A 20,609-nucleotide genomic window follows, 5' to 3' on the forward strand; every position below is an offset into this window, starting at 1 on the left:
CCTTAATTATAGAAAAGGTACTTTTAAGAGAAACTCCAAATGAAATAATGATTGACTACGGTTCATATTTGCCTTACAGACCCTGAAGTGGCACACACTTTATACATGTACAATCACTCACTTCATACTAAGGATGAGCAAAGTTACTAAACATATATTTATACAGGCTTCTCCACCGATTATCCTAAATGTATTTTTTTTCTGAAGGTGCCTCCATACTTTTGTTAAATTAAATGTTTGCTGAACATGCAACATGTAACAAAATATAACAAAACGAAGATGCACTTGAATTATTAAACTTTTAAACAGTAACCATACAGAAAATTCCTGTATGTTTATTGAATACAGTTTCAGAAATTCCCCACAAACCAATTCCACTTAAATAACAACAGAATATCATTCTTTTTCTTTTTATAGATTTTAGTAGAGGAAGACAATTAAGAGTAAATCAGCTTCATTTTGAAGACTGCTTAATTATCCTCTGCTTCACTGATTACATTTGGCTAATAGAGAGAAGAGTTGGCTGCACAAGGTTAGACAGTGACTATCCCCTTAAGCTGTGCATGGCTTTACAAGGGACTTATATTGAGGTTTTTAAAAAATTTTGGGCTACTAGATCAAAAAAATAAAACAAGGAGATAAGTTATCAGTTTCTAAATCAGTGATATTAAAAAAAAAAAATCAACTCAAATGACAAACATCTTGAAAGTACTGTAGTATTAATAGGAAAAATAGAAAAATGCAGTGTTCTGTTAATTTTGGGAGGGGACAGGGAGATACAGTGTTAATAGCTACCAGGAGCCTACTTTACACAATAAAACATTTCAAAAAGCTGTTCTACTTAAGATAAACTGATTCAAGTCCCACTGAACTACAATATTAAGAGACATTACGTAATGAAGAGTGAAAAACCTATTAAATTCCCAGAACCATCAGCAATGAACTGCTTAATTGTTGATGTTCTACTGCTACAAACAGCAACATTTCTTTCTCCTCATATTTACTTTTTTCAAGTTATACTCCTTGCAGTAGAAATTCCTTTTAATTCTTGTACCAGGAAATATAACACAACAGTATTACCTCATTCTTTGTGGGGTGAGCAAAATGAACTGTCGATGACGCTGAGAGTCAGCCACCTTAAGAATCATATCCATTGCAATTCTTCTGTTAACCATGTCCTAAAGACAAAAGATTTATCAGGTAGTAATACTGACTGTGCACTTCACTGGCCTATTATTGCACAAATTAGGAAAAATGCTTAAGAATAAATTCATTAGAAAATATCTCAATAGAAAAACCTACCGGAATTAATTCATATGAAGTAAAGCTTAGCTAAAGAAAAGTCTAATAAAAACTAAGCTGAAGAAACATTCGGGTTACATTCTAAAAGCTACAAATTATAGTCTGGGAAATTCTTGAACTCCACTTTTTATTATACATGCACAATAGAAAGCTTCTATCGGAACAATCACACACTCCTACGCACCGTGTTTTTCTATCGGCTTTGATATACACGTAGTACTTCTTTCTTTATTGGTATGCTGAGATTAACTGTATTTTAGTAGAATAATGTTTCCTATAAAACCCTGCCTCAAAATTACCTGAAAGGATTTAAGGGCTGCATTAAACCTAAGATATTATGTAGCTTGTTTTTATTATGATTATTATTGTTATTATTATTACTGTTTTGAACACAACCTTATGCATTAAGCTTACTGAAAAAAAGATGTGTAATGGGAAGCTATTATTAGCAGGGCTTAAACAAAGCTCTGCTTCTATACCTTGTTACACATGAAACGAGGTATCTCCCGTGCAAATATGCTGATGGAGTCCTCTTGTGGTGGGTCTCCTGGATTACACCAAAAGTAACAACAGAACGTGGAGACAGGTAAGGTTGCACTTACATGCACAGCAGTGGAAATACAAATTATTTATGGAACAGATGCCATGGAAGTTCTCTGCAGGGCCTACAGTTCTGAGTATCCACCTTTTTCTGGACAGATGGATAAACTTCTGCACAACTAACTTGTAAAAGAGGACCTAAGCTTTGGAAGTCAGCTGAAAAATAACTGCTTGATCACCTTAGATGCATACTTTCCTTTTTGAAATTCTTTATATACAAAGTATATTATCTTTTATACCCTCTAGGTCTGTCATTCCCAGTAAATAAATCATTGATGGGGGAGGGACACTGAAGGCAAAATGAAATAATCCAGTATCTACTCTGTCTCACAGAACTAATTATTTTCTCAAACCATACCACACTGCATATTAATAAGGAGGAAATAAAATTAAAATACATAAACAAATTGCTTAATCACCTATCCAGGGAAGCTGTAGACAAAGATGAGGTTTATCAGTTTTAGCTGACGTTAGTATTTACTGTTCATTATTCTGCATTTCAGCATCTTGGAAAGATGCTACTAGGCGAATATAAAACAAGTTTCTGAGTAGCAACAGTGAACTCAATTGCTACACTTGCTCTGAAAAAAAACACATTGATCTCAAAATTGGCAGAAGCCAAAGCACATGCTAAGCCCAGAACTGTCACAGCAATATGCAGAGGCAACCTGTGACAAACACAATAACAACTGCTCAGGGAACTAATAAAAAGTTGTATTTTACCATTTTTGCTCTGAACTAAGGTTTAAGCATGTAAAGTAACAGAGATGCTCGTAGCTCTGAGGACCAACTTCAGAAACAGAATAAGCTTCAGAAGTCACTAAGCAAAGTGAACAAGATCCCTAACAAGTTTTGCTTCAGGAGATTTGGTTTTTGTTTATTATTTACAGTTAACTATAGTGGTTTAAAATCTAACCAAATACAAATAACAACCCAGCTATTTCACTAATTTATAAAAATTAGAATGGCAAATGTAGTTTAAGTTTAAACTATACCATGTAGACATCAAATTCATCCAAGCATCTGAAAGGAGATTCAGTAACGGACCACAGAGAAAGAACGAAACAAACTGTTGAGAAGGAACGTTCACCTCCTGATAAGGATCTCACGTCATTAAGGGCAGCTTTATCTTCCTCTCGAGGCTGAACCTTGAAATAAAAATATTCGAGTAATTTTTAAACCTGAGATGGAGACTTACAATCAGAGTCATAATTTTAACGGCAAACACATTACACATGAACAGACAGAGATCACTTGAGAACAATTTTATGCACTTCACTGTCACTGCCATTCTGGAATGGGATGGCTCCTAACCATTTCGCAACACATTTCTAGGATCCCTGCAACCTTCTCCAGCACAGTAAAATACATTGAACAGACTGAATGACTCTGTCAGTGTTTTCTTATTCAATTTTCTATTTTTAATAGCTATTAAACATTGTTTAATGCATGTCAACCAGTGTAGTTAAATTACAGTAAAATCCAATGGTTACCAGCTACAATAGAAAAGCAGGTAATTGATTTACAGCAGAAGTTTAAAGGAGGAACATTTTCTTTACCGGAATACATAAACTATTGTGAATAGTCCTTTGGTCCCATTGACTATGATGACACCTTGTGGCATTGACTCTTTAAGATTAAACTTAGGCATTTTCTTGTCCTGTTAATTACATTACCTTTAACAACCTAAGCAGAAAAATAAGAATTATTTTGGAGTGAGGTCTTTTGGCATCTTTTTTAGGGGAGTGGTTTTCTTTTTTCAATTTACCTTCCTTGACTAAATATAGACCTCTTGCATGAGAAACATGAGACATCAGCTATTTAAAAAAAAAACAAACAAACAAAAAAACAACCAAACAAAAAAAGAGTATTCTGATAAAGCTAGGTAATGACTTGACATTTTACAGACTGAGTTTGAGTTCTTCAGATACATATTCCTTCACCTGTTTAATTAGGACTGTGTCAACACGTATTTATGTTGTCACTACCCATTTTTCCCCTCAATTCATAAAACTGAAGTCTCCCACAGAAAAAAAAGTAAATATCCCCATGACTAAAACTTTTTGGAAGCTATGTTAAAAGATACATAGAAAAAACATAATATTGAAGCTTTCAGCCATTAAAAGTTGTTTAAATAACAACTAGAGCCATTATACAATCACACAAATAAAGGAAAACTTCCTATCAATGACATTGTAATGAGTAATTTTGAAAGACTGACTAGGATAACTACCTAGTGAATTCTTATCCTCAGCATAAGATGACAGTCCAAATTTATTCCATGTAATCTAGCAACCTGCCCATATAAGATGATGATAAGGTTTTTGTTCTTACTTGTTTTCAACAACATCCTATAATTTAGCATATCACATTTTACAAGGAAAAACTTCTTTACTTTGAGGGTGACAGAGCACTGGAACAGGCTGCCCAGGGAGGTTGTGGAGTCTCCTTCTCTGGAGATATTCAAAACCCGCCTGGATGCGACCCTGTGCAATGTGCTCTGGGTGAACCTGCTTTAGCAGGGGGTTGGACTAGGTGATCTCCAGAGGTCCCTTCCAACTCCAACCATTCTGTGATTTTGGAGAGGGAAGAACAATTTCTTCTATCCTTTGCAATGCATGTTCTAGCAGTTGATATTAAAAATAACAATAATTCATTACATATTATGATAATTGAAGTAATATAAAATAACTTACTGTTATTGAAAGTGTCTCATTCTTGTGATCAAAATATATTTTTCCAGAGCAAGCTCGAATACGTAATAAATTGTCGAAGTAGAGTTTGCATCGTAAAGAAAGGAGCCTTAAATCAGTTACATAAAGCAAACAAACATTAGGTCAGTAAGTTTTAAAAGACATGAAAAAGTGACAACAGATTTTTATCAACAGTTCCACATTATAATCTTAAATATTAAGCCCTGCTCCATTAATGATGTTTTCCCAAATCAATTACACTCTTGAGCACGTGACATATCAGAGAAAATCACTGACACAAAGTAACAAGGTAAGAAATCCAGATATACAGGCTTTGTGTTTTCTAGAAGTCTGTTTCAATAGACTGGAAGCTTTTTACACCCTTCTTCCACAACTTCAACAGAAAATGACCACATTCCACTTCCTTCCTATCCAGGATTAGGACTGCACAGTAAGAACAGTAAAGAATTTACACGGACTCTGCTAGACTCCGGGAATTAAACAGTGCTGAGTATTAACTTCTCCCCCCACCCCCTTCCCCCAAAATTCTAGCATTTAATTCCCCAATAGACAATACATCACAGTTCCTTCCAGAAAGAACTATGGTTCTTCCACACATCTTAAAGTGGGATTCATACTCAAATTTGGGGACTAGGAACAAGATTCAGTTTGACATATATGGGCACCATAAGGCAAGCATCAGATTCTGCAGGTAAATCTTACCCACTACTATTTCTGTACTTCCACCTGCAAAGGTTGGGATTCTCCTGATCATTACTGTTTGTCAGGATCATGCTCCAGATCAAAAAGTACAAAAAGCAGAGCCAACACATATGCCTCAATTTCTGCTGAAGGGAATGACAAACGATAAAGGACTGCACTGGAAAACAGCCCATCAGTCCTTCTGAAAGGAAGCCACCACAAAATCTTCATCGATAGGTACAGATTACTAAGGGACTGAAGCAAGAAAGAAGGGCTGCACTCCCAGTATGGACACTTCATGAGAGAAGCAGCTGTCAAATTGCAGAATCTGAATAAAGAGAAATTTTTTCAGCACAGGGCAGAGAAAAAGTGTTTGGCCCACAATGAAATTACGTGAGCACAGCACCACTAATTATACTCAATGAAAATGAGTGACATTCCAGATGATTTCAATGCTAGTACGCTGCTGATATTTTACTGACCAAAACCAGCACTGAAACAGAACTGCCTTGGACTAAATCAGCATAGTCAAGGCCTTTGGTGTGAAGCAAAATACAGCCTCCACCAATCACATCCTTTTTCCAGCTGTCAGTCCAGTCTGCTTCTAAACTGTCACGCACGATAGTATTGGATCTGGGAGCAAGATTAGGTTAGAAAGATTGCTGTGGCATACCGCCTTAAAGATATCTCATTCTCACAGGTCTGCTCTATAATTTTCACCCTGGAATATGGGCAGGCACTTACATCTACATGTTAGATTATGTGAAACCTAAAATTACAGTAAAATTAACTCACCTTAAGAATTGTCGATATATTTTGAATCTCTGTGTCATTATTTCTTCCAGCAGCCTAATAAATTTCTTTAAATTCTTTACTTTACTGTTTGCATCCTCATATCTTTCCTTTGCATCATGAAATTGCCTGTTTCAATTAACAGAAAGTCTAGGATCAACATGCATTACATTAAAACCAAGCTAGTGTTGTAAATGCTGAAAATCAATTTGATAATCAAAACATTGAAATAAAAACTTTCTTGTGAGGATCTACAATAATCATAGAGTGGTTTGGGTTGGAAGGGGCCTTAAAGCTCATCTAGTTCCAACCCCCCTGCCACAGGCAGGGACACCTTCCACTAGACCAGGTTGTTCAGAGCCCCATCCAACCTGGCCTTAAACACTGCAAGGGAGGGGGCATCCACAACTTCTCTGCTAAAAGCATTTCATGAGTCAAGTAAGACACTGTTCACAAATGAAAAGGGGTCAAAAATTAAATTTTATTTCTATTTTTAGTTCTTTTGAAAGGAAACTCTTACACCAAGGAGAATGAATGACTGAGCTCCCCATGCTCAAGAATATTTGAGGTGAGTGATTCCTTGAAATACACTGCAGTCAAAACCTCAAGTAATTGCTTAACTTCTGCATTAGTTACTCAAACTAGAAGTATGCTTAATTCTCATTCCATCACAGAACAACAGCGAGTCATGTTTGCACCACATAACGGGTATACTTCTAAACACTAGGAGGGGTAACTTCATGTATACAGTACAGACACTGTTTAAAATCACTAGAGGGCAGTTCAACACTCCTAAACCTGTTCAGTACTGGTTGCCTGAGCAATCAGCAAAGCATGTGTCCGTCCCTTTGTACAGGGTTTAAGTACTAAAAACACATATAAATGCATTGTGAGGCAATAAGAAAACTCTTCTTTCCCCTATCTTTTCCATCTTACCTGAACTACTTTAGACATTAAAGTTGACTTACTGTATTATTTCTTCTCTGTTTCCATGGCGATCATTTTCTGAATTTATCCTCTCTCTCAAGCGATTCATTTCTGCATCAAGACTCTTAACAGTTCTGCTGACTTCTAAGCGCTCTGAGTAGATCTGCCTAGCTTGTGCAATTTTTTCCTAAAGTAATGTTTGATACTCAATTAATTGTTACATTTTTAAAAAATCTGTTTAGTCTTCACAGCAAATAATTTGTGTTATGGAAAAACAAGTTCTCCAAGCAAGAACGTTTTTTTATCATTCTTTGTGTACTTATCACAGCAAACCTAGCTATCATTAACGACCTACCTATAAATGTTGTTAGCAAAATTGTTATTTCAGTGCTAAGAAATGTATCCGAGATCTTTAATATCTTCACAGTTATTTACAGATAATACAGATAAATAAGGAACGAAATTCACCATATTTAAATAGGACAGTCTTACAAAAGTCCTTGTGGATGTGATTTCAGAGTTAGTTAATAAAGCTTGATTAGGTAAGTTGTCAAAAGATCAGGTATGAGGTCTGTACAAGGAAAAACCTAGCATCCAAAAAACCAAAACAATATTATTCAACTGAACTTAAAACACAAATTTTAAGGTTAAGTCACTTTAATCTTTTCATTGCAAAATACAAAAGAAAGAGTCCTAGATGGGTAGCCCCTAACTTACCTGTCAAGTCAGAAATAGTGTTCTCCCAGACAAAAAGAGGTCTAGATTCATTTATACAAAATTACTTTTACTTGATTTAGATGCAGTCAGCTTAAGACACCACTGAGAGAATACTCAGTATAGCTGAGTATTAATATGGTCTGTATGTTGTACAAGTGGAATGATTTGTTGGAGCGAGTCCAGAGGAGGGCAACCAAGGTGGTGAAGGGTTTGGAGGGTATGACCTATGAGGAACGGCTGAGGGAGCTGGGGTTGTTTAGCCTGGAGGAGACTCAGAGGTGACCTTATTGCAGTCTACAACTACCTGAAGGGAGGTTGTAGTGAAGTGGGAGTAGGCCTCTTCTCCCAGGCAACTAGCGATAGGACAAGAGGACATAGCCTCAAGCTTCGCCAGGGGAGGTTCAGGTTGGACATTAGGAAGCATTTCTTCTCAGAAAGGGTCATTAGACATTGGAACAGGCTGCCCAAGGAGGTGGTGGAGTCACCATCTCTGGATGTGTTTAAGAAAAGACTGGACATGGCACCTAGTGCCATGGTCTAGTTGACATGGTGGCGTCAGGGCAATGGTTGGACTCGATGATCCAAGAGGTCTCTTCCAACCTGATTGATTCTGTGTGATTCTGTGATTTATTATTAAATATTAGAAGGATCATGACCATCTGGCTTTATGATAAAGAAAAAAAACCCCACACCTACCTCTAATCCTTTTTCTTTGGCAGCAAGTAATTCTTTATGTCTTTTTATGCACGCCAAGTGTTCTTTCTGTTTGTCTTCACAGTGCTGCAAACGGCGTTTACTGTTTTCCACTTCTGAGTCAGCTTGGTTTAATTCATCCTGTTTGGAATAAATCAGGATGTGATAAGAGAGCTGTTTGGGGTAGATTCCTAAGCATCTCTCTAATGTTTACTGATTTATCACAGGTAATTATGTTGTTTTTAACACTGACTAATTTATTTTGCTTGCAGTAAGTCTACTCCTTCTAAAGTCCAGCAGCTTTAACAGCAACTTATTAGAAAGTCTACTCGAAAAGTCTATACTCAATTCTGACAAGGACATAATGTTTTTAGGAATCATATCTTGAGGGGACATTTTAATCTTTGAAAAAAAGCCATCCTTTCTCTAAACCTCCAAAAACTACATTTATTTTGTACACTACATTCTAGTCGGAACTTCTGATGCCTGTGTGACATCATCCACAACTGCATTTCTGCATGAAAATTCAGTGTCCTGCAATACCTGTAATATGACATAGCCTATAGCAACTTCTGTACTACATTAGTGTTGATACAGTTGAAGTGATATCATATCTTTCCAGAGAAGCAAAGAGGTATAAGGAATGACATAAATTAGACGACAGTTTTCTCCCTCTTCCCTGTCAACTAGATGGCTTACCTTAAAAAAACAAAAATAAACAACCCCAAACCAAACAAAAAAAACAACAAAAACATGCAAAAAAACCCAAAACCAAAATAACAAACAAGAAAACCAACAGTCACCAACAATAATGGATGCTCTTACCTTTTTCTAATCCTGCCTTAACGCCACAACTTGCTATGCGTCAACAGTTCATTGAACAACTTGTAGAACACACAGCAGTACATCTAATCTAAAATCCTTTCAGGAATTTAAGAGTTGTCCTCTATTGCTTAATGACTAGCAATAATGTTCTAATACTCTGAATAAATCTACTATCTTTCCTTACACAGTTCTGCTTTTTAAATAGAACATAACTTTAGAATTTTCGTATTAGATACATTATAACTAATATATTTATCAGTTATTTTCCTTACCTGTTTCCTTCATCTTTTGTTTGCTCTTGCTTTTTTAATTTGGGCTCAGCACATAGCAATACACAATTTAAGTAAGGCATATAAGAGATTCCTATATTGATCTTTCTAAGTTTGTCCTCATTCTATCCTTCTACAAGTTCACAATACTCTAAACATGCTGGACACTTATTTCCATTTTCAAACCATTAATTCTTCTTGCCAACAAGAGGTTGCCTTCCATTTGCCAACATCAAATTTTGCATGTCATCACTCTGCTATTTATCTTAAGTCTTGCTACTTCCCTGCGATTTCCAGGTGTCTTCTGCAGTCTTGAATAATTAAAACTGTGCATTGGTACCTTCTGTGATTATGCAACTTTATAATATAATAACCATTTCATATAGAACTTCAAATGCTATTTTGAAAACTGACCGGTTATGAACATTTTTAGCCAGGCCTTATCAGAACCAAACAAATAAGCCAAAACAACAAATGGGATGCACTAAAAAGGAAAGTCAAGGAAACTACTTCTCCTTCCTTTTCAGCCCATGACTAAAAATACCTGGAAACAAACTCTCTGGAAACATAAAACACTATAGCAACTACACTTAACAATCAACATCATCATCAAAATATTGCCAAGCTTATTTCCTGACATGCTCCAGATGGAATGCTCTATCTCCATTTTCATAGGTAGACCTTAAGTATATCAGGAAGGAGCATACTCTTTTCTCCTGCCTCCTTTTAACCTCATCCCCCTTGCCACACAAAGGGAATGAATTAAAAATACAATATGAAATTATTGCTACCTTAATTGGACCAGCAATTTCTTCTACTTGATGAACTTTTTCTTTCATTTCTTCAAATTTTTTTTCAGCTACCTGAAGAATACTTTTCAGTTCTTCCATTTTTCTGCTTTGTTCCTGCATGTCTTTTTTAACAGATTCCATCTTACCCTTATTTTCTTTAGCTTCATCTTCCTGTCAAAATATATTACAGTGAAGAATAATAAAGAAGACATACATTTACTCAATTACTGTACAAGATTTTTATTTTATTATCGCTATCGGGGTACAAGATTACATGCAATACTCTATTACTCTAATAAGAATATTAACAGCTCAACGTAGTTGCCACTAAAGTCCAAAAGAAGAGACTGACAGATCTTGTAGGAGACCAAAAGAAAAAGGGAATTTCCTAATTATCTGACTGAAAATTAAGGGGACTTTATTTGGGAGTTGTGATGAAAAGACTAAAGGGGATAGGATTTTGTGAAGACTTAGCCATGAAAATATTTTGCTACAGTAGTTTTTTAAGCAAAAGAACAAGGTAACTTCCCTCTGGATCTGTGTCAGAGTATATACATGCAGTATACAAAGGAATACAGGAAGATTAAGTGGATCATCACTGTTCCCTAGACAATTATACCATTGCTAATGAATTATCATCATACATAATTTCTGATTTAAAAAGACAAATATTCCAAAACCTGAGAAAAATATGTAAATGAAACTTTGTATTGTTAAGATTCTTTTTCACAATCAGACAATTGTGAAATTAAGGCAGCAATGAAAGACAAATACCAAGTGAAAGAACAGCAATCAATACATAGTAGTGGCCAGAAAGCACAGAAAACAAAACCAGCAAAAATCCAAGAAAGTAATAAGAGAAGCAAATATATAAATCTACCAGTTGCATAAGACCATTATCAGAAGTAATGGTAAAAATTTTGATGTTCAAAAAGCAAGTGTCCAATAATTTTCAAACAGGAAGATATTCTCCTACAGAAAGGGAATAGAATATTTTTCCATCTCCCAAAAGGATAAAGAATATACTTTTTTTAAAACTAATAGACCACGATTATATGAAAAAGCAAAACCCTACAAGAGCTTACAGAATCTGTACTGATTTCTTACTTTTTGAGTAAATCTTGAAACATTTACTAACACACACGTGTGCACACACACTGCAAGACAGACTACTGAAAAAGGGTAAGTTTGTGCCAACATCAGAAGTAACAAAAAAAAAAATTCCGGGCAACTTAAGTCTCTCGCTGATTCCAGATAAAATAGTGGGAAAACTGTCATGGAATTAAACTGAAACAACTACAGTCAGGATTATTATTAACATCTATCAGTACAATTCTCAGAATTTAAATCTTGGCCATCTATACCTTAGATTATTACAGGGTAACAGTTGAAATGCATGGCCACCATCATACAAATCACAACAGATTATCAAACTTTTTTTTCTGTTCTTAAACTACTATGTGTACATTTTAAGACCATGCGGATAAGAATAAGAACTTTGAAGAAACCATCACACTACCATGATCCATCCCTACGGTGATATATGAACTTTAAAACTTCTGCATGGTGAAGCTACAGCAAAGCAAGAAACTGTGCATTCAGGGCAGAGCGGCAGTGCTGTAACATTAATTATGCTCCAGAGTGACCTTTACCTATGCTTTGATGGTGCCACTTCTGACCTCCAAACCTACAGCATTGCTTCTCCCTAACCAGAATTTTACAGCACTGCAGGTCAGGAATGAGGAAAGAAAATGAATGGAATATCCCTTTACAACACCACCTTGCCTTCCATAAACCTGCAGTGCTATTGGTTTGAAAAAGGGCAGAAGAAAAAAAAACAAACAAGTAAAAACCCCAACCAAACAAAAACACCAAAAATAAATAAAATCGTGCCATTACAGAATGTCTACAATTATGCCAAAATGTTGCATTCTTCGCTATTTATCCAACTTGTACACTAGTTGAAAATCTACAGTATTTGCTTATTTTAAAACACTGCCAACATTAAAAGATATTATTCCACATCCTTATTAGATACAATTTGATAATCTATTCTTACTAATGTACGGATGTCCACTGACTGGTGTTCTTCCATATTTTCAAGATCTGCTATTTCTGCATTTGTTGTTCTTATTTTTATCTGAAAAGAAAAAGAAAATAAATATTCTTAAGCTTATATAAAGTTCACATTTGGTCATTTAAGTCAACACAGAAAGCAAGATACTTGTCTTTTAGTTTCATTAGTGCCTACAAAAAGACAGAACTCTTCCCAGTTACTTATGGAATCAATTTTTGTAATATATAACTTGTTCTGAAAGTCACATGCACTTTAAATCATTAAGTTATTATTGTATTTCCATTCAACATGACAAATGAATAAAATACGTTTTATTTTTCCTTCAAATATTTATCTGCAGCAATTTGAGTCCACATGCCAGGTTTTTGCTCGTTCTTATTTGTAATTTACTGAATATAACCTTATGTAGTATGTATTATCTTGCACTGCCTAACTGTAATATCATTGGCCACCATAAATGTATATCCTACCTAGAAGTGATGGAAAACAAAGAAAGAAGACTAATAGTCGTAAAATGGTTTATAAAGAAATTAAAATTAAGAAAATGTAAAGGTGAAATATGCAGCATATTAAAATAGGTTAAGAATATAAATGAAGAGCATGAAGAGAAACAAGATTCTGGGAACGAAGAGGCAAGGCTCAACAGAAATAAAGGAGGGGGAAGCAGGGAAAAGAAACTTGCAACAGCTTGCTATTTGCACCAGAAGCAGCAGTAGAAATTTGTGAGATTTAGCACAAGAAGGGGGGAAAAAAAAAGATACCATACAGAAACAATAGCATATGCTAGGATCGATGTGACCTCTGTCGTTCTGTCCTAAACAATGAAAGCATACTACAAAAGTAAACAACATAAAAGCAAACAACAAAAGTAAGGATAAACATTAAAAACTATCATCCACTCAAAATATATTGCAGAAGTCAAAATGAAATAGGGAAAGACTGACCAGTTTCTAAAAATTAACTTTGTACCTATTTTACCTGTAGTTCTTTTTGGTGTCGTCGATGACCATGAAGATGATCTTCATTCTGCCTAATCTCATTTTCAATGGAACATAAACATTGCTGAGATACTGTCATCTGTGCCTTTTTGTTTTCAATTTCTTTCTCCAAGTGACTTTATAAAACAAGTGATATTGTGATATTATATATTACACAGCTATTATTTATTACACACAACACAAATACACAAAATTAAATGCATGACAAGACAAAGGGTAAAAAAGCAACCACCCCTCCCCCCAAAAATCTGAAGTTTGTTATGCATTGCATGGTTTGAACAATCAATAAAGAAACACCAAAGCTCTACAGCAGAACTCAGTTAATAACCAGCAGGTAGCTGTTTGATGGTTCTAGTTCAATGCCTAGCAGATAAACCATGCATGCAATTTGAACCATCTGTAACCTCTGTTAGTAATTTTTGCAAACAGGCCAAATGCTTGAATTAAATCGGGGTGTTACTTCTAAAAATACTACTGCATGTTGAGAGAAAACAAGTACTTTGACTAGGACAAAACACTCCCAGTCAGAGACAAAATACATTAAGAGAGATGTGAAAAATTATATAGTCTCATACTTTTCCTTCTACAAAGGAGGTCATGTCCAGAGATTTCCACAACTAATTCTTTCAGTTTGTGGTAAAACTATTTGAAATGCAAAACAAAACTATTTTTTATTATTATTTACAGATGGCAAAGAGTCTTTCATCCCTGCAAAAGGAAGCTGAAGCTCTGCTAATACTACTGTAAAAAAACAAACAAACAAACAAAACACAACTTAATGCAAATGTTTATTCCAACTTTTGCTATAGATGCATCAAAGGGACTGGTTAAGTCTGATACCTCAGTCAGTGTTTAATAAATTGCATATACTATTCCAGATGAATGTGTCATTGCTTTAGGCTAAGTTCTGAAGAGAGGGGAGGAGGGGAAGACATTTTTCCTTTTTAACTGGCCTACATCATTCCCCCTTAGCAATATTGGTAAGGAAATGCCTATAACACTTTGAAAGTTAAGATAATCTTTGAGTGAAGTTCATTACATACTGACATGAACAATGTACATTTAACTGACATATTCAAAACTTTTGAGTTTGCAGAAATAAATTTTTAACATTCAATTCAGTCTACACTATCAGCTTTTAATAATAAAATTATTTACTTAATATGTCTGAAATATAATCTGAGCCTCGAAATAAAAGTATTCTATTGTCACCAATTTGCTTGGTGACAGTTTAAGTTTTTAAACTTCGAAACATGTTTGGCTTTTTAGCATACTATTTTGAAAGTAATGAGAAAAAAATATAATTAAAAAATAAAATGAGGGGAGGGGAAGTCAAGTTTATCAGAGACACCTACCATGAGTGAAGTCAAAAGCCTGAGAAAACACAGATGCGAAGTTTGAAACCACAGAATCACAGAATGGTTAAGGGTTGGAAGGGACCTCTGGAGATCATCTAGTCCAACCCCCTGCCAAAGCAGGTTCACCCAGAGCACATTGCACAGGGTCCAGGCGGGTTTTGAATATCTCCAGAGAAGGAGACTCCACAAACTCCCTGGGCATGCTGTTCCAGTGCTCTGTCACCCTCAAAGTAAAGAAGTTCCTCCTCATATTCAGATGGAACTTCCCATGTTTCAGCTTGTGCCCATTGCCCCTTGTCCTGTCACTGGGCACCACTGAGAAGAGCCTAGCCCCATCATCTTGACACCCCCCTAAGGTATTTGTAAGTGTTGATAAGATCCCCTCTCAGTCCTCTCTTCTGCAAGCTGAACAGACCCAGCTCTCTCAGCCTCTCCTCATAAGAGAGATGCTCCAGTCCTCTGAGCCAGTAGGACTACACGTGACAATGTAATTTTGGTTTGAATAATTAGGCTTCATCTGCAGTAAACTGCGATACCACTGTTCAGGTATGGGATTTTCAGAGAAACAGCTTTTACTCCTGTCAACTCCATACTCTTTTTTCAGCAACCATAATAAAAAGGAGGGTAGCTAGATCTCCTGGAGTACCCAGCCCAGCAAATCCCTACTTGCTGGGCAAGATGTACATGCCACAAGCTGAAAAATATCTAGGTACCATTCAGAATTGTACCTACCACAGAAAGGCATTGAAATAAAGAGGTTTGCAAGAATTCTCAGAAAGGAAGCATAAATCTCAAAGAAAATGGAGAGACTGGAGAGTAGCGTACATGCAAATAGACAAATATGCAGTTCCACTATTCATGTCAACAAGTGCATTTTTACCAACACAACATTACAAGATGCTAACCTTATTTCTGCTTCAACATCTTTGCTTAGGAACTTGGGTCTGACGTAATCAGAAGAGTAGTATCGTCTTTCAAAGACTTGATCGCCTTCAGCCGTGAAAGCTTCTCTACAATTTTTTGGGGGCCGATTAAGCTGCATTACTTCACGAGCTTTACGGCTACTCTGCAAAATACAATAGCCTTATCATACCAACAGAAAAGCAAAAATAATTAAAGATACAAACTTAAAACTTGTCTAGAATATTTGCCATGGGAGAAAAGTCACTAACCAAAAGGTCACCACGCACAGGTATATTTAGTTAACAAAAGTGGAGTGCACATACAGGAAACAATCTTCCAAAGAAAGCTGTGAAGTACATCAAACCATATTCAATTAAAGTTTGGGGAAACGTGCTGGTAAAAAACACATTGCCAGTGCCAGACTAAGTGGTCACAAGTGCTTTTGTCGAAAGCAATCATGTTATCCATTCACAAGTATCATCTCTTCCACACAATACCCGTTCAATTTGTTTCAGATTCAGCTGAAATTTTTCGGGTAGGGCTCAAAGATAACAACATTATGAAAATCAATGGTTAGGTAAGGCAGAGGGGGAAGAACAAAACTAGTATTCCTGGCATGAGAAAAGGCCTAGAAAGTTCAGCTGTTACATATCCCGCTCAGTAACAGCCACGCTTGCTAGTCAGTCAGTTCTGCACTAGACAGACCATAATCTGCCTCTTTTCCAGTAGGAATGTCAGAGGACAAACTGGGACAAGGGGTTTTGGAGAAAAACAAAATCCACAAAAAGTAAGTATCATTAGTTCTGCTGTTCATAGAATACCCTGCTTTCTTTAAATAAAAAGATATACATCTTATTTTTAATCTTTGAACATTTTACCTGTAATCTTAACTGCTGGAGCTGGTATCTTCAGTAGTAACAGAAAGTCAAAAATCAGTTAAGATCAGAAATCCCATAATGGCAGAAAACAGTTCATTAACATGTTTTTATGGTGATCAAAAAATAGATTCTCATCAAAATAGTGTGTAAACTTACTTCAACACCAGTTGCTAGTTACTTCACTCAAATCCTACTTAATAACTGGTAATTGCTAATTTTTTATTTTACCAGACTCTATCCACAACCATGTTTCTTTGCAGTCTCTCATCTCAAATGCTTTAACACTACAGAGTCCAAAGGGGCTTTGGTTGTTGTGGTAGGTGAAAAATAAATTAGGCTGTGAATGCTAACAGGCAGCTGATAATTTCATGTAAGAGTGGGTGGTTGAACATCCGAAAGGGAACTTTTGAACTCTCAAGTACAAGCCTGCTACAGCTATAACTAGTACCTAACTACCAGTCCCTAGGTACAACTGGTAGGGGTTGACTGCAGATTTTAGTAACACCCAGACTACACAGAACTGACATATCCTGAACCCACCAATTAATAGAGAGACATGAGACAGAGACAGCATTTTGGAGGCTGGTCACAGGTACATGGACTATTTACACTGGGAAACTAGACTACTTAGAGGCCCAGAAAGGTGGTCGTGAACATCCCAGAAACAAACAGGGAAGATCCTGGGAACACGTAGGGAGAGATCTGTAGAGACAAATCCCAGGGAATACCCAGGGACCTCGGCCAGTAACAGCCCAAACAGGTACCTGTGAGCAGCTGCACAGCAGGAACCGGTAAGATTTTCTGCCTGACCTTCCTGGACCAGCAGTGATCTCCCTGCTGGGGACAGAAGTTGAGACCTACGAAGGAAGTGTTGGGGGGTGGGGGGGCAGGGAAACAAGCAAGTGTGTGGAAATGAGAGTAAAAGCTCTAACCTTGCTGATTCTTAATTAAATCCCAGTATCTCAATCCACTATGGGTTGTCAGTTTACTCTGTCTCGCCCATGACAGAAAGTAGTGTTTGAAGTGGGATACTGACCATTTATTGAATGCCAAGAGGGCCTTACTGGGAGCCCTCCGGTGGAAGCTTACGAGTTGTGTGTACTGCACTATAACACTGATAACCGATACAGCCGGGGTCTACTCAGCCATCAGGGTCCTCCCCTCTCCTTGGATGGGCCAAAAAACAACAAAAAAAAAACCCCAACACTCTACCTCTTTTGTCCATTACAGACACTATCAGTGAAGGTATCGTATATGCTCCATACAAGAGAAAGTGCTTTTCTTTAAAGACCAATAGGGAGTGTAGAGCCTTACTTTAATCAGCAGGACTGTTTCTATACTCCTCACGTCGATCAAACAGTTGGCAACCATTGCATGATCTATTTCCAGTGCTGTGAGAACTGATGGGAATTCTGGATGATGAACTCCTCTGAAGAAAAGAAGGAAAAATCACTATTCATAAAGCTCACATGAGATTCTTTAAAAAAAAAAAAAAAAAAATAATACAAATAGTGCTTTTCAATTAATAATAATTTGAACCATCAAGGCTAAGCAATAGAATTGAAAACATAACTTACCTGTGTCTAACATCATAAACTTTATCCTGAAATTTATTTACAATTATTTGAGGTCTAAATCCATGCGGATAATATTTTGACATCAGTAGCTGAAGAGTTTTTTCATCACTGTGATTATCACAGCAAAATGCCTGAACTAGGCTCTTTAAACAACATTCAACAGCCAAGGTCAGTTCAGCATCTTTCAGATGAATGAAAGCACCTAAATAAACAGAAGAGACAAGGCTTTAGGAGCTGTGCTCCTAACAAAACATCCAGTAGTGCATTTTTACCACTCCAGGTTTTTGTTTTGTTGTGTTACGTGGGGTTTTTTTTGAGTCTGAAATGAACCTTTCTTACAAGAAGAAAAAAAAAATAAAGTAGTTAACTAAAAGATAAAAAACTCCACAACACACAAGCTACCCTGAAAACACAGACATATGATTTCACTTCCTATAGAGACCATCTATACATATTCAGAGGCCTACATTTTCTCCCAAGATCTTTGACAGGTCACTACTAACTTCCATTAAGGTACCAATTTTATGGCAGCTTAGCAGAAGTCTATCAAGGCAAAGATTGCTTATCAACAATTTAATGCTTTAAGGGTGAAGGCAGAGGAACATCTCTGCTGCAAGTTAAACAAACATGAAGATTTCCATTGTATCGCCTGTTTTCAGTAGCATGTGTGCTTGCACATTGTTACCCTGCAGTAAATGCCAAGTACTTAAGTACATGGCCTTTACACTAACGTCCAGAATACGCTGAAGCCATTACTCCCATTCACAAACTGAAAAAAGCATTCACTGTCAGAGCTTGTAAGAAAACTAGTGAAACCAAACTTTCATAGAAAATCTCAATTGGTTCTGTCTGAGTTGCTCCATGCAAAGCATCTCAAGTTTGACAAGCCCACAAGTCAGCCATTGGGCATTTTGAACAAAATCTGTCCAAGAGCTGGACAGTGCAATCCACTAAGGAACGAGCAGCCAAAGCACAGCAGTCTGATGCTTAGAGGGCGTGGGGGAGTCAGGGCAGTGCATTGAAAGTAAAGAAAGATATATCTGAAGCTCCTTAAAGTACAAGTAGTATTCTAAAAGATCACTGTTTACATTAGCAGCCATGCAATAAATCTCATGAGGAAATACTCTAAAGACCATCTTTTTCAGCAGTCACTCTTACCTAAAGGTCCGACAGGTTTGTGTTTAAAGCGCCCTTGCCTATAGGCTGTTTCAACTGCTTCAAGAAATGCTGGCATATGTGGTCCAAATCTTTTCAAGGTATTTGTTTTACTATCTTTCAACTCTCTCAGCTGTTTCTGCTTGGCATCCAGTGCTTGTTTTGCATCACAGTCTTCTCTCCTAAGAGAATGGATTTTTTTTTTTTTTCAGTAGCAACAGCTTAGGAAGCCTTAATTTGATTAAAATAATTATAAAGTCTCATTTTTCAAGTACTAATCAGACAGTGCATCAAGACCTCAATACTTCAATGTACAGCTACCTACACACATGCAACAATATTTTTATAGTTTCAAGAGATATGAGACAGAAGCAAGAAAGAAAATTACTACTTTGCAACAGTTTTACAAGACTTATTTCTAAAAATTTATAATAAATTTATTTCTAATTACATGCTTCAATTTCACTGTCTTCTACAAAGGTCTTCAATAGAACACAAAGTAACTGTTGGTTACAATAATTGATAAAAGACTTTTGAATTAATACACTGAGTGTAATAAGCAACAATTCTCAAATTTCTAAGACAATTAATGACAACATCACCATAATTCCCTCTGGTAATCATTGTTCAAGTTCAGGTTTCCAAATCAAAGCCAGAGTGCTTTGCTTTTCTAGTTTGGGTATGGCCTAAAGTGGTATTTGAACCACTTGCTTCAAAGTCTTTATAAATTTGCCTGTAACTATAGATACAATAATTACCCCTAAATGTACCTATTTCCTTATATCATGTTATATATCTTCTGACATCATATCAGGATGTACTAGTGTATTAAACAACATGAAAAAATTTAAATCATAGTCTGCCCATAGGATGATAAAAGAATAAGGGACAGATGGAGGGAGGAAGAAAGAAGTGCATTAAAGTGACAGTATGGATTTATATTAGGCTTTAAATTAGTAATACCTTTCACCTTTAATGACAAAACAGTTTTCTTAATTTTCCAAAAGTTTCTAAATTAAGTCACATTGTGCCAAAGACAAAAGTTTAGCAAGTCCTAAGATAAACTAGGAAAAAAAAAATATAAACTGAAGCCTAATATCTCAGGGAATGCAGGTACATAGGAAGGGACCTCTTATAACTTGAAACAAGGAAAACAGTTACATTCAAAAAGCATAGCTTACCTAATTCTAGCATGTTCTTCCTTACACTTATATATAGCCTGCTGAAACTGATCCACCTGTTGACCAATCATCATTTCTTCATCATGGAATGCCTTTAACTGTCCCCTTAAGTGTGCAATTTTCCTTTGTCTTTCCAATTTTTCAGGCTCTGAAACCTGATTAGCACTAGAA

General features: G+C 36.2%; 1 protein-coding gene across 2 annotated transcripts in view; it reads right to left on the reverse strand.

The window, feature by feature from the left end:
- Positions 1 to 20,609, reverse strand: part of SMC6 (structural maintenance of chromosomes 6) — a 36,987-nt gene that overhangs the window by 2,708 nt on the left and 13,670 nt on the right. The window contains exons 14-27 of one of the 2 annotated variants that reach the window (XM_068424441.1): positions 20,439 to 20,603; positions 19,261 to 19,439; positions 18,103 to 18,304; positions 17,840 to 17,954; positions 15,650 to 15,810; positions 13,367 to 13,502; positions 12,371 to 12,451; positions 10,312 to 10,482; positions 8,430 to 8,567; positions 7,058 to 7,203; positions 6,093 to 6,218; positions 4,599 to 4,704; positions 2,898 to 3,050; positions 1,081 to 1,178 (exon numbers count right to left, since the gene is read on the reverse strand). In XM_068424441.1, coding sequence (XP_068280542.1) covers positions 1,081 to 1,178; positions 2,898 to 3,050; positions 4,599 to 4,704; positions 6,093 to 6,218; positions 7,058 to 7,203; positions 8,430 to 8,567; positions 10,312 to 10,482; positions 12,371 to 12,451; positions 13,367 to 13,502; positions 15,650 to 15,810; positions 17,840 to 17,954; positions 18,103 to 18,304; positions 19,261 to 19,439; positions 20,439 to 20,603 — 1,977 coding nt within the window. Of the gene's footprint in view, positions 1 to 1,080; positions 1,179 to 2,897; positions 3,051 to 4,598; positions 4,705 to 6,092; positions 6,219 to 7,057; positions 7,204 to 8,429; positions 8,568 to 10,311; positions 10,483 to 12,370; positions 12,452 to 13,366; positions 13,503 to 15,649; positions 15,811 to 17,839; positions 17,955 to 18,102; positions 18,305 to 19,260; positions 19,440 to 20,438; positions 20,604 to 20,609 lie in introns of those variants that run through there. The other variant, XM_068424512.1, reaches the window with a different exon arrangement.

The sequence above is a fragment of the Nyctibius grandis genome, chromosome 1 (genome assembly GCF_013368605.1).
Source record: "Nyctibius grandis isolate bNycGra1 chromosome 1, bNycGra1.pri, whole genome shotgun sequence".
Classification (NCBI taxonomy): Eukaryota; Metazoa; Chordata; class Aves; order Nyctibiiformes; family Nyctibiidae; genus Nyctibius; species Nyctibius grandis.